The sequence below is a fragment of the Maudiozyma barnettii genome (genome assembly GCF_903064755.1).
Source record: "Maudiozyma barnettii strain CLIB 1767 genome assembly, contig: KABA2_07, whole genome shotgun sequence".
Taxonomy (NCBI): domain Eukaryota; kingdom Fungi; phylum Ascomycota; class Saccharomycetes; order Saccharomycetales; family Saccharomycetaceae; genus Maudiozyma; species Maudiozyma barnettii.
The window spans coordinates 512,865-525,729 of record NW_024545244.1 but is presented as its reverse complement, the minus strand read 5'-3'; the positions used below and the strand labels follow the sequence as shown (position 1 = coordinate 525,729).

General features: G+C 31.3%; 7 protein-coding genes across 7 annotated transcripts; 2 read left to right on the top strand and 5 right to left on the bottom strand.

Moving 5' to 3' along the window:
- Positions 1 to 216: 216 nt before the first annotated feature.
- SUR1 (mannosylinositol phosphorylceramide synthase catalytic subunit SUR1) lies at positions 217 to 1,380 on the top strand (the record flags this gene model as incomplete). The annotated part of the gene is made up of 1 exon (XM_041551732.1): positions 217 to 1,380. One exon carries the CDS (start codon positions 217 to 219, stop codon positions 1,378 to 1,380), a length of 1,164 nt encoding a protein of 387 aa, XP_041407666.1.
- An 857-nt stretch (positions 1,381 to 2,237) lies between these two features.
- On the bottom strand, positions 2,238 to 2,702 carry GRX5 (monothiol glutaredoxin GRX5; the record flags this gene model as incomplete). Its single annotated transcript, XM_041551731.1, has 1 exon — positions 2,238 to 2,702. One exon carries the CDS (start codon positions 2,700 to 2,702, stop codon positions 2,238 to 2,240), a length of 465 nt encoding a protein of 154 aa, XP_041407665.1.
- Positions 2,703 to 3,087: 385 nt separating this feature from the next.
- Positions 3,088 to 4,305, bottom strand: MFM1 (Mfm1p; the record flags this gene model as incomplete). Its single annotated transcript, XM_041551730.1, has 1 exon — positions 3,088 to 4,305. The coding sequence occupies one exon, from the start codon at positions 4,303 to 4,305 to the stop codon at positions 3,088 to 3,090; it is 1,218 nt and encodes a 405-aa protein (XP_041407664.1).
- Positions 4,306 to 4,818: 513 nt separating this feature from the next.
- ALD6 (aldehyde dehydrogenase (NADP(+)) ALD6) lies at positions 4,819 to 6,318 on the bottom strand (the record flags this gene model as incomplete). The annotated part of the gene is made up of 1 exon (XM_041551729.1): positions 4,819 to 6,318. The coding sequence occupies one exon, from the start codon at positions 6,316 to 6,318 to the stop codon at positions 4,819 to 4,821; it is 1,500 nt and encodes a 499-aa protein (XP_041407663.1).
- A 2,783-nt stretch (positions 6,319 to 9,101) lies between these two features.
- Positions 9,102 to 10,475, bottom strand: TIM50 (protein translocase subunit TIM50; the record flags this gene model as incomplete). Its single annotated transcript, XM_041551728.1, has 1 exon — positions 9,102 to 10,475. One exon carries the CDS (start codon positions 10,473 to 10,475, stop codon positions 9,102 to 9,104), a length of 1,374 nt encoding a protein of 457 aa, XP_041407662.1.
- Positions 10,476 to 10,993: 518 nt separating this feature from the next.
- On the top strand, positions 10,994 to 11,893 carry CWC27 (putative peptidylprolyl isomerase CWC27; the record flags this gene model as incomplete). The annotated part of the gene is made up of 1 exon (XM_041551727.1): positions 10,994 to 11,893. The coding sequence occupies one exon, from the start codon at positions 10,994 to 10,996 to the stop codon at positions 11,891 to 11,893; it is 900 nt and encodes a 299-aa protein (XP_041407661.1).
- A 180-nt stretch (positions 11,894 to 12,073) lies between these two features.
- Positions 12,074 to 12,799, bottom strand: VPS28 (ESCRT-I subunit protein VPS28; the record flags this gene model as incomplete). The annotated part of the gene is made up of 1 exon (XM_041551726.1): positions 12,074 to 12,799. One exon carries the CDS (start codon positions 12,797 to 12,799, stop codon positions 12,074 to 12,076), a length of 726 nt encoding a protein of 241 aa, XP_041407660.1.
- Between the last annotated feature and the right edge of the window lie 66 nt (positions 12,800 to 12,865).

The following is a 12,865-nucleotide window of genomic DNA, read 5'->3' as shown; positions in this document are numbered from 1 at the left end:
AATTTAAATTAATCAGAACCCCCCGCTTTTAATTTTATTTGCATCTCATTACACAGCCATTATTTTTTATTTTATTTGAAGAAAGGTTTAAGTTATATTAATAGCAACATAAAAGAAAGATTATTTTATTTTATTTTTTCTTATTGCATGACTAGTTATTTTTAAAAACAAATAAACTAACTATCTATCTATACACACACATACACATTCACAACTATGAAAAAAGAATTGCAATACTTAATAGTTGCAAATATTTTATTAATATCTTCTATTGTTTATTATACTTTTGATTTAATCGCACTAATAATAGATGATACAAGTAAAGAAGCACTGACATACGATGAATTAAATCCATCAAAATCACAACTATCTTATGATAATATTACAAATCAAATGACTTCAACAAAAGATCTTATAATTCCAAAAATTATTCATCAAACCTATAAAACAACAGATATTCCAGAACATTGGAAAGAAGGTCAACAAAGATGTATCGATTTGCATCCTGACTATGAATATATTTTATGGACAGATGAAATGGCTTTAAATTTTGTTAAAGAAGAATATCCTTGGTTCTTAGATACTTTTAAAAGTTATAAATATCCAATTCAAAGAGCAGACGCTATGAGATATTTCGTTTTATTATCTTATGGCGGTGTTTATATCGATTTAGATGATGGTTGCCAAAGAAGATTAGATCCTTTATTAACTGTTCCTGCTTTCTTAAGAAAAACTTCACCTTTAGGTGTTTCAAATGACGTTATGGGCTTCGTACCAAGACACCCTTTTCTTTTAAAAGTTATCAAATCTTTAAAACATTACAATAAAAATTGGTATAACCCTTATATGACAATCATGTCATCAACAGGTCCTTTATTTATTAGTATAATTTGGAAACAATATAAAAGATGGAATCATTTTAAAAACTTAAATCCTCAAGAAATTACGATTAGAGTCATTCAACCAGATGATTATAAATTACACCCACAATCTTTTTTCAGTATATCAAAGGGTTCTTCATGGCATATGGATGATGCAGATTTTGTCAAATCATTTTTAACTCATATCTTATCATGTGTTGTGGCAGGTTTTGTATTAGGATTTTTCATTCTGTATGGTGAATTTACTTTCTATTGTTGGCTTTGTTCAAAAAATAAAAATTTTAATTTTAATTTAAAATATACTAAAGCTGTATTTGTTAAAATTTGTTCATTATTTAAATTCTTAATCCCTGAACAAAAAAATAATTCAAATGGTAATTATTCAAGATTATCAAATATTTCTCCAAGAAAACAAAAAAAATTACCAAGAAGAGATTCAAATATTGTTTCAATGATCGATTTTAATTTAGATTTAGAGAAAAACGTATCAAAATTATGATATTCTTATTCTTATTATTATACCCATCATCATTTTACATTCCTTCCTTTTCATGCACACACACACACACATTTACATATTCACAACACCCCACCCCCTAACAACATAATAATATCTCATTCTCATATTCATAACTTATCACTACTACTCTCTACGTTACTTTATCATCCTCTATTTTCTTCCACTTCACAACTTTGTTATGAAAAACACTCACAAAGTTCGATTGGTTTATAAATATATTTATATACATTTCATAACATACCATGTATTATCTGTTATTTACGACTTTTATACTTTAAACACATAGCATTCAATATTATTATCACTCAATTTCCCATTATTCGCGCTCTCAAAAAACCCATTGAAAATATAAAGAAAGATAGAGAGAGATATATAACACTCACATCCCTTGACATCCTTACAAACTAACGATGATCTATCGATCATACGTGAGAAGGGAGGGAAAATGCAAGGGACTGTTTAACTATCCCATGCTTTTCTTTTATTAGCACAATCATGACGATATCCCTGGAACTCTATGTTCGACACGACTTATTTCTGTCATTCTTTTTTGGGGGCCTCCATAGAATATAGTCTTCAGGACAGTACTAGTTGTCTCCCTATTTCGTCATACAACAATAAATTCTTACTTCTTTGAATGCATGATATCTATGCACTACTTTTCAACCACTTTTTGGTTGGATGGTATCATTGTTCAAAGAGCGGAGTCTGTGTTCAAAGACATTCAATTATTCACAGAACTAAAGGCATAAGAATACATCTCTTTTAATTATTATCTTTTTAAATATTTAACTATTTACATATCTTTTTCTTTCTCATACTAACTTCTCTTTATCCTATGACTTCTCTTCTGCATCATAATCCTCAGGAACTAATACTTGTGCTTCCTCAAGTAATTCTGTCAATTCCCCACTCTTAGCCATACTCTTAATCACATCACATCCACCGACAAACTCATTATTCACAAATAATTGAGGAATGGTAGGCCACTCGGTGAATTCCTTAATCGCTTCACGAAGTTCAGGGTCCTCTAACACATTATAAGCTGCAAATTTTAATGGATCCACACCTTGTTGCCCTAAAATACCAATCGTGGCCTTGGAGAACCCACATTGTGGGAATTCAGGTGTACCTTTCATAAATAACACCACAGGAGCAGAAGAAACTGCATCCCCGATGGCTTTGCGAATTTCGGTACTCATAAATGCCATCAGTTGAGGCCTATAGATAGTCTGACGCATTTGGGTTAGTGTTTGGTTACCTATTAGGCGACCAGCGTTCAGTAGTTGTCTGTTAAACATTTGTATTATGCGCGTGATACGTGTGTGTATGTGTAGTAATTTCGAAGCCACGTTTTGAATCTTGCAAAATGAATATAGACACTTTACCTTTATATAGGTATATGTTTCTTTGGGAAAGTTGTTTCAGTTTATATCAGACGATGGATCGTTGTTCCGGTTTGGGTTTACAACTACAAACAATTTCCGGAGGGTTACCTCTTTTTTTTTAGCGTATTTACATTGGTCACACACTGGATAATTTTAGTCTTAGTCATCAAGATATCAAAGGAAGAACTAACCCCAAAAGGAATCTTCTATTTTGACTCATGGTGTTTTTATTCACGGAATATTATATCTGATAATTAAAAAATAGCTATATATAAATATTATGATTACTACTCAAGGTTCAGAATTTCTTCTTCACTTTGAGGGAGTTCAATAACGACATACGTTGTAACCTATACAAACTTCTCATACAGAACCAATAGAACCACACAGTAGATAGTAGACCAACACCAGTAGCTACTGCAAACCCATAATCTGTCCCTTCTATGAAATTCTCGAGATTCATCCCATATAACGAACCAACAAAAATTGCACCACCCAGGGAGAACATCCCTACCCCCATCTTAATGTTTAATAACATTAATTGATTTCTATTGGAATCTAATATGATATTGATGATTTCTTCTGTGGTTCTTACATTTGAAATTGTATTTTCTGTCCTTTGGACCACTTCATCTACATGGTTATGATATGTTTCTAGTAACATTTCTATCTCAGAATGATCATCTTCGATTCTTACAATACCTTCTTTCCAATCAGTCAAGTACATATCGCATAACATATCATCTTGTTCTAATAAATCATCTAACATATTTCTCACTAATACACATTTCTTATAAAACACTTTCAATTTTTTATTTTGTATTAATAATAATCGCAATTTATCTCTAGTAATATTATGATCCAAATCTGTAAGAACACCCTGAGTTAAAGTTAATAACACATTCATTTCACTGGTGAGATTCGATAACGCAAACACAAATATTGCCTCTAATGCTCGAAATTCGTATGGTAATGAATGAGAATTTACCTCATCTGAAGCTTCATTCTTTAATCTTAATTTTAAACTTTGAATGAAATCTCTCTGCGTAGCAGAGCTCAATGATATCCCACTCCCCACCGAATCAAAAATAATGACAGAATCTGATTTAATTAACGCCTTGATTGTCAATAGACTGATCAAAATACCATCTTTTCTAACAAGTATACTAGGCACTAAATCATTTTTCTTTGATTTCTCAATTTTACGTAAATCTCTTGGTAAAAGTTTATGTTGAATAACTAAATCTTCCCTTTTCATTTCGATCGAAGAAGGTCCCGTATTTCCTTGTGAATCAAATACAGTACATCGAATAGTACCATATCCATATCCATATAATGTATTATTTCGAAGAAGTAAATTCTTCTGTAGTAACATAGCTGCTGTGTTATTATATGCAGCAGGTCGGCATAATGGTGCAGTTCTATGTACATGCCGTATCGCTACGCATTGTTTTAAATATTTTAAAGGTTTTATCCTCTGAAGATATGATGGACCCCACATAAGTCCTATTCTCATTCTGATAATGAGTTTGTTAATGTGATGATGTGCAATGTTATTTGAATCGATTCCTTAAAACTTTGTCACATTTTTTATTTTTCTTTCTTAAACTTAATTTTTAAGCGTCCCAGCTCTTTTATTATTTTATTTCATTAATTGATTATATAATAAGAAATCAAGAGCGTAAGATAACTACTAAACAATTTTGTTGGAAAAGAATGAATAAAACCCTCACAAAGATCTTAAACATGTATAAAGTCTAAAATATTAATAGATATATTATGTTTGTTTTTAAAATTTTTTAAAAGTTATATACTTATGAATAAAAGGTTAATTGTTTATTTACGTGACCGACTAAAAGATAAAGATGGAGCAAAAATAACTCCTCTTAAATGACCCAGGTTTGTTTGATATATATAGAGAAAAAAAGACCAACATTAAAGAAATTGAAAAGTTTAAGAAACATTATTAAGCTCACATTTCTTTAATATATGATGAAATGAAATAGAAATATTATTATTCTATTGCTTTTTACAACTTAATTCTAATAGCCTTGACTTCAGTGTAACAATCATACACTTCAGCACCCATTTCTCTACCGTAACCGGATTGCTTAACACCACCAAATGGAACTCTAGAGTCGAAATCGTTGTAAGTGTTAACCCAAACAGTACCTGACTTTAGCATCTTGGCGACTCTTAGAGCAGTACTCAAGTTTTCAGTTTCAATACCAGCACCTAAACCGAATTCAGAATCGTTAGCCATAGCAACACCATCTTCAATATCCTTAAATTTAGATACAGTTACAACAGGACCGAAAATTTCTTCCTTAACGATTTCCATATCTTCATTGACGTCATAGAAGATAGTTGGTCTAATGAAGAAACCCTTGTTACCGACTCTAACACCACCAGTCAATATTTTAGCACCTTCTTCTTTACCAATATCAATATACTTCATAATAGTATCGAATTGATCCTTATTAGAGATTGCACCTTGGTAGTTAGATTCATCGAATGGATTACCAACTTTAATGTTGTCTACGAATTCTTTGAATGCAGGCATTAATTTATCATAAATACCTTCTTGAACATAAATTCTTGAACCAGAAGAACAAATTTGACCTGCATTCTTGAAGATACCGTTAACTAAGTTTGGAATAGTCTTTTCAATGTTAGCATCATTAAACACTAAATGAGCAGACTTACCACCTAACTCTAGAGTGATCTTTTTCAAGTTTGATGAAGAAGCATTAACTGCAATTCCTTTACCAACATCAGTAGAACCAGTGAAAGCGACTTTTCTAATCTTTGGATGTTCTGTGATTGAATTACCAACTTCTCTACCAGAACCTGGAAGGATGTTAACAACACCTGCTGGAACACCAGCTTGCTTACATAGATTAGCGAAAAACAATGCATTCAATGGAGTAGCAGATGCAGGCTTTAGGATACATACATTACCCATGGCTAAAGCTGGAGCAATTTTCCAAGAAAGCATCATAACTGGGAAATTCCATGGAATAATTTGACCACAAATACCAATAGGTTCTTTAATAGTGAAATTCATATATTCATCACCAGAATTAATGGTTCTACCATTAATCTTATCAGCGTAAGATGCTGCATCTCTAAGACAGTTAACGACCAAACCTAGATCACCTCTAGAAAGGGCTAAAGTTTTACCATTATCTAAAGTTTCAATACCGGCCATTAATTCCAAGTTTTCTTCAACTAAATCAGCCAATTTCAAAAGAATTCTAGCTCTATTCTTTGGATCTTGAGTAGCCCAATTTGTTTCATTAAAAGCATGAGATGCAGCTTCAACAGCATATGCAACATCATCACGGGAACCAGAAGAGACATATGTAATTATTTCTTCAGTAGCTGGGTTTAATACTTCCATGGTTTTACCATGAGAAGCTTTAACGAATTCATTATTAATGAATAAACCTGTTGGTTGTTGATAGCTTACACCATTTGGTAGAGTAATAGTTTCGAAATTTGCTAACTTTCTATCGTTAGAAGACATTATTGTAATTTGTTTTTTTTAAAGTTTGTTTTTGTTTTGTTTTTAATTTGCTTACTAATATATTAAACAGATATATATGTTTGTAATTTATATTAGATTGATACTTTTTTAAGTTATTAATTAATAAATAAAAGAGATAGAATTTAGAATTAGATAAAAGAAGGAATTAACAAAAATACTTTCAAGAAATTGAGTAACTATTCACTTATATTTATATTAAAAATAAAACTAAATATTACAACAAACACAATCGAGGTTTAAACTCATCTCTTACAAATAGATAAATAAATAAGTAAACAAAAAGAGAAAAACAGATATTATCATCCCGCCCTAAAGAGTGTATACATTATTGTTACGTAAGGAAACTGATTATGTTCAACCAAGAAACCGTCAATACTTGTCGAATAAACCGTTCTTTAAACCGGACGGATAAATCTGTTGATTAATAGTAGTAAAATCATAAGAATTTGGGGCTACAACAATTATTCTGTATGAAAAGGGTCAAATTAGAGGGGAGATGTGGCTGAACTCTATACTAATAAAAGGAGATAGAAAACTAATTTACATAATATATTTACATAATATTAACAAACCATCGAGCATTTGTTAAAATATTTTACTTTACCTCCGTCACATTAGGTAATTTCTTTTTGTAGTGGTCGGACGTAAAATCATTTCAAGAACAACAAGAACAACAAGAACATTACCATTATCATCATCTCCATCCGTGAGGAGGTTTGGTGATTAAGCCGTTAAACTAAAATAATATGGGTTGCGTTTAGTTACTCGATCAATAATCTTTCCTTCGTAACAAGTAATAATAGTAGACTTCAACAGCAAGAAACAAGGGGTGTGTGCACCAGAAGTAGAAGTAGAAGAAGTGGAAATATACTAAATTTATTCGGAAGAATAAGGATTCAACGTAAAATAATAACCAGAAATTACGTGGGATAAAAATATAAACCGTTTAACTTTCAATGAAATCCTCGAGATCCATTAGTTGTCAATTACTACCAAAAAATTCATAATATATGAATATACCAACAACGGTTACTATTAAAGAAAATAAAGGGCCTTTCCTCTATTTTACTTGAAACCTCTACGTAGTTTTATCATTATTAATATATTTATTACTTTTTTTTGGGGGGGGGAGGGACGGAACGAGAATAGAGAGAAGCGCTACAGGAGGAATATTGGCCGCGGCGGTGTTTGATTTCTCTTCTTTGCCTCGCCTCGTCGAAGAAATAACGAAGAACAATACTGAGAACAACGGGACATCATTTCAAAATAGTGACGTTATATTACTTATCAAAAACAAAAATGTTATAATTTTCGGTCCAATGGAGCGGGTGAAAGAGCCGTGCCATATTAAATTAATCGCACAACAGCATATATATGTAAAAGATGCATAATAATTCTTTTAAAATGAATATTTTGCGGGTTAACGGAGAAATGAAGAAAATAAATAATTATTTTTTGAAAGTGAAGAGGATGAATATTGTTTCGGCCGTATTTCGGATATAAATGAATGACAATGAATGACAATGTTCTTTTGTACGATTAATTACTTGAATACTTATTATTCATAAATGTCGACTGTCAAAATACATATGAAATAATGATAGACATTAGGCAAATAATGATATTTTTTGATTTTACATAATTTATTCAGTAAAAAGTCTTGCTGTATCACTCTACAATCAAATTATCAAATATAGTATTATAAGTCCGTCTTGACATAATTCATTTAAGATGGTTAAGATGGATGAATTGTAGAAAGTGGGAAAGAGATAACGAGCACTTTCAAATCCGTTTTGTTTCTGATAGCCGCTGGTTGCATAATGTTTCTGGGATTGGTTCCGAAATGATCCGATCGTGGCCAACTGCTCCTCATAAATTTTTGAATAAATATTTTTCGTAGAAAAAGAGAGAAAGAGTGTGGCGTTGCATTTTTCATTTAAATTTTATGAGGAGCAAATAAAAAGGAACGAAAAAGAATTCCGCGGCTTTGCAAAACAAAAAAACAACGGCAACGTAAAAAATGTATGTTACTTCACTACACACAGGCAGAGAGGGCAACAGAAATTCATATCGTAATAATATTTGAGCCGTACGGCAGAGTTCTCTTCAGTTAGAATGGTTGAAATATTTTTTTTGTTAGTGATGGACACCAACAAGCAAAAAATAAAAATTATGTCATATTTTAACCATCAAAAATAAACAAACATCTAACAATTTCGATAAGAGCAAATATGTTTTGGGTGCGATGACAGATTTTACTTTGCGATTTGTTCCGATACTTCAATGTTGTTTCATTGTGAGGGATGATGCCTGTAAATCTTTCGAAATTATGATGTCTTGTATCTATTTACTTTATTTGTTACGTCCGGTTCGATAATTTTAATATGAATAGTGAATGTCATTAAAGTTAAAGGAAAAAAAGTGGGATCAGAAAGGCAAATGTCGGATTTATTATTATTATTTGACGGAACCGTTTTCTTTCTTGATGACATGCGGTTTATCATACATATAATTATGCTCATATATGATTGATTGAATCTAATCTTCTTTTCTTATTTCGACAGAAGGTTTTATTACGATTATGACATCATTGTCTCGTTCTATATCTTTTGTCCTTCTTATTGATAACATATTTGAAATGAAATTATAAACTATATACAAATAATACATACATATAATATATATATGTAACATGAAAATAAAGGAAGTAAATTAGAGTAAAAAAAAACAAAAGGAATCAAACAGATACATTATTCTATCTATTATTGTTCTTTCTTTTGTTCTTCAAAGATTGCATCAATTTCCTTTTGTTTTTCAACTTGTTTCTGCATTTGTTCTTCAGGTGTTGGAATATTACCTTCAACATAATCCTTTAAAGTAAAAGTTTGACCGCTCATTTGTTCCTGTTGAATCTTCATCTTTTGTTTTTCTTCTTCAATCATCTTCATAAATCTAACATAATTCTTTTCCCCTTCTTCACGAATTAAATCCAATGGGAATTTATTTGCAGCTTGTGTTACATTACTTGAAGTCGAAACACCTAATAATTTTAATGCCCAATTACCATTAATTTTTTGACTTTGCTCAGCTTGAAATTTTTCTCTTAATCTTTCAACACGAATTTCAAATTCTTGTGGTAATTCATATTTATCATTGAAACTATTTAAAATTGGTTTAACATCAGTTGGTTGTTGCGTAGCTAAATATTCTAAAAATGGAATCAAACTAATCAATTTATCATCTGCTTTACCATCCCAGGACTTCATTGGAATAGCATTTTCTGGTTGTAATTTATAATTGGTTGGATTAGTATCAATAATAATTACTTTGTTAACATCTCTATTCAATTTAGATAAATCCTTAATATGTTCACCTTCTTTATAAACACAATGTTCTTTGTATAAATTATAAGAAATGAATGCATGTAGTGGATCTAATTTTTCAATAATTCTCTCAGAATACATCATATAATTCGATGAAAATAATACAATTTCATAATATTGAGATAAATAACCAAGGAAATAATCAACACCTGGTCTCTTTGCAGTTCTCCATCCATGTTTTTGAGACCATTCTGAATGAACCAATAAATCTTCAAGACTTAACACTAAAGTTAAGGGTCTTTGATATGGTGGTGGAGGAGATGGTGGTAAAAGATCTGGGAATGGTGGTTCTTGGAAATATGTAAACATAGAATTGAACCTTAATTTGAATCTTTGATACATTAAACTTGGTACATATCCATTTTCAACTTTATCCTTCATCTCTTGTGGTTCATTTTCTTCCCAATCTCTGGTTAAATATAGAGCAGAACCAGATAAAGCTGAGAACGAGAAAATATAAAACCAATTAGCATATCTTTCTCTCTTGACTTCGGTAGATGTTTGTCTTACACGTTTTGACTTACCACCTGTCTTGCCATCCTTTGCAGCTTTATCAGCACCATCGCCCTCTGATGTATCCTTAGAGGTTGGCTCATCAATATCCATACCAGCCTTGGATAACATATCATCTGTTAGAATGGATTGTGGTTTACCATCCTTTGGTGGTTTCTGAAGTAGGAAATGACTAGTGGAGATCGTCCTAGTCGCTTGCCACAGAGGTCTCTTACTAACAGTTCTAAGTACACTCAACATTGTTCACCGGAAATAAATTAGCAAAGTTATAATTTGATTTGGTATTGAGGAAATGGATCTGTGCAACAATGTTTTACTATTTACAATGAAGGAAAAAACAAAACAGAAGTTTAATAAAATATAACAGCAATGTTTTTCTTTTATTATCGACTAGTGTTATCTATTGCAATCAATATTTGGACTACTGGCCAATTCTAATATCCTGTACTATCGCAGTAGCAATAGAATAATTTCCCTTATGTTTATCCTAATTTTCACTTTGTGAATATATTTCCCATATTGAGTCGGTGGTCACTCTGTTTTTTTTTTTGTGTGTGTTTCGCTTCCCTTCTTTGTTTCTACTATTATCTGAATACAATAAAGCGACAAAAAAGTGCAATTTTAGTTACCCTCCTGATATTTAAAAATTTTGATATTATAATTAGCTAGTCTCATTTAAAACAGGAACTTCGGAACCGATTATCATACTGTCGTTAAGGCATCCGTTGCTATTTAGAACAGAATTTCGTATAATTGACATGTCAGGTTTGAAAACTTCTGCTAAATGTGTTTTATACACTTCAAAAGGTGACTTGGAAGTTGAGTTATGGGCTAAGGAATGTCCATTAACATGCCGCCATTTTATAGAATCTAGTCAAAGAGGAAACTTTAATAATGACTCCTTTAACAATTACATCAAGGGTAAATATTTATCGTTGGTACGATCCACTGGTAATGGACAGTCTGAAAAGTTACATTCTATTGAATATAATTCAAGATTATCTATATCGCAAGATGGGATATTAAGTTGGGATATTAAGAACGAGACATTTTTAATTAGTACAGATGAGTGGCTAAATTATCCTCGTAACGAGTTAACTATATTTGGTAAGTTAGTTGGAGGATCGATTTATAAACTAAGGGAATGGTTAAGAAATGATCTAGAAAATGACTCTCAAGGTACAAAATTTATATATCCACCTATCATCAACAACATCGAAATTACAATACCATACTTCAATGATATATCTGCAGATCAGCCTCGAGAAGATAAGCCAGCAATGCCCTCTGAACCTCCCAGGAAAAAAATGAAGTCAGTGGCTAAGGTGAAACTCAGTTTTAATGATGATGAAGAGGATGAGGAAGAATATGGTGATTTAATACCGATGAAAACAAAAATAAGAATGAAAGCTTCACCTTTATTATATCGTAGACAAAAGAAACACAATACAAAAATAAAATCTGAACCTTCTGAAGTTGATAATAGGAATACTAAGGAAATTCCAACTGATAAATTTTCCGAAAGTTCATCAGATGCACCCAGCGAATTTAATGATACTACATCAACAATTCAGAATAAATCCAATAAAAAAGTCGATCCAATGGCTCTTTTAGCTAAAATGAGAGCCGCTAATAATGGTAAAAACATTTTTTCATAAAGTTTAAAAAAATAGGATTCTCTAATGACAGAAAATCTACATTATCGTGGACAAAGTCTTAAAATGCTTGGAATACTACTTTAATATGCATTTTGTGAATTCGTCTTTTTTACAAATATCTATTTGTATATGCATTATTAAAACGGTATAGATAATTATACAACGTTATATTATCTGTATTTATTCTAGTAAAGAATAAAAACTTTTATACGCAAGATCTAAATCAAACAAAAGTTCTCTTATCTCGTTATCACTCAATGTATCTTCTACACGCATTTTATTAATCTTAATTATCCAATTCACTAATTCTTTTCGATGCTCAAAATCACTTTGAGTAACTTTATTAATACTTAACAAAAGTTCAGCAAGTAGGGGATGTAACTGATCTTTGGCTTTATAATTTAATTTCAATGCATCCATCACAGTAATGAAATTACCTGTTGCTTCCGCTACATCTTTACCATTGTAACCTCCTTTTCTTTGAGCCGAATTATGGCTTATCGTTGTATCTCCCGTGTCCTGGGCATCTACAATTGCATGTTCGACAGTTATCGGTATACCTCTTTCTAATCTTGTGATAGCATTAGAAGCTACTATGTCGTATTTTCTTTTAAAATGATCCAGATCGACGAAGGCTTTCCGCACTTCTTCATTCCCTAAATATGTCTTGTATTGAGCGAGTAATTTGTTTACAGAATTTGTATATTGGGAACTCGATACTAAATCTCTGAGATACGCCTTCTCTACATAATCTAATGCTATTACAATTGAATAGATTTCACCTAATATTTGTTTCGTCTCCTTTTCTTGGGATGTTAGACCCGAATTCAATTGATCAATACTAGCCAGTATTTTCTTTGAGTCAACCTCAGTATATTTTCTCTCTGTTGTTATACTGTCTGACATTCTATTTTATAAATCGTAAATAGAATATATGTAAAATGTTTTGTTGATTGGATGCAGGAGCAGTTT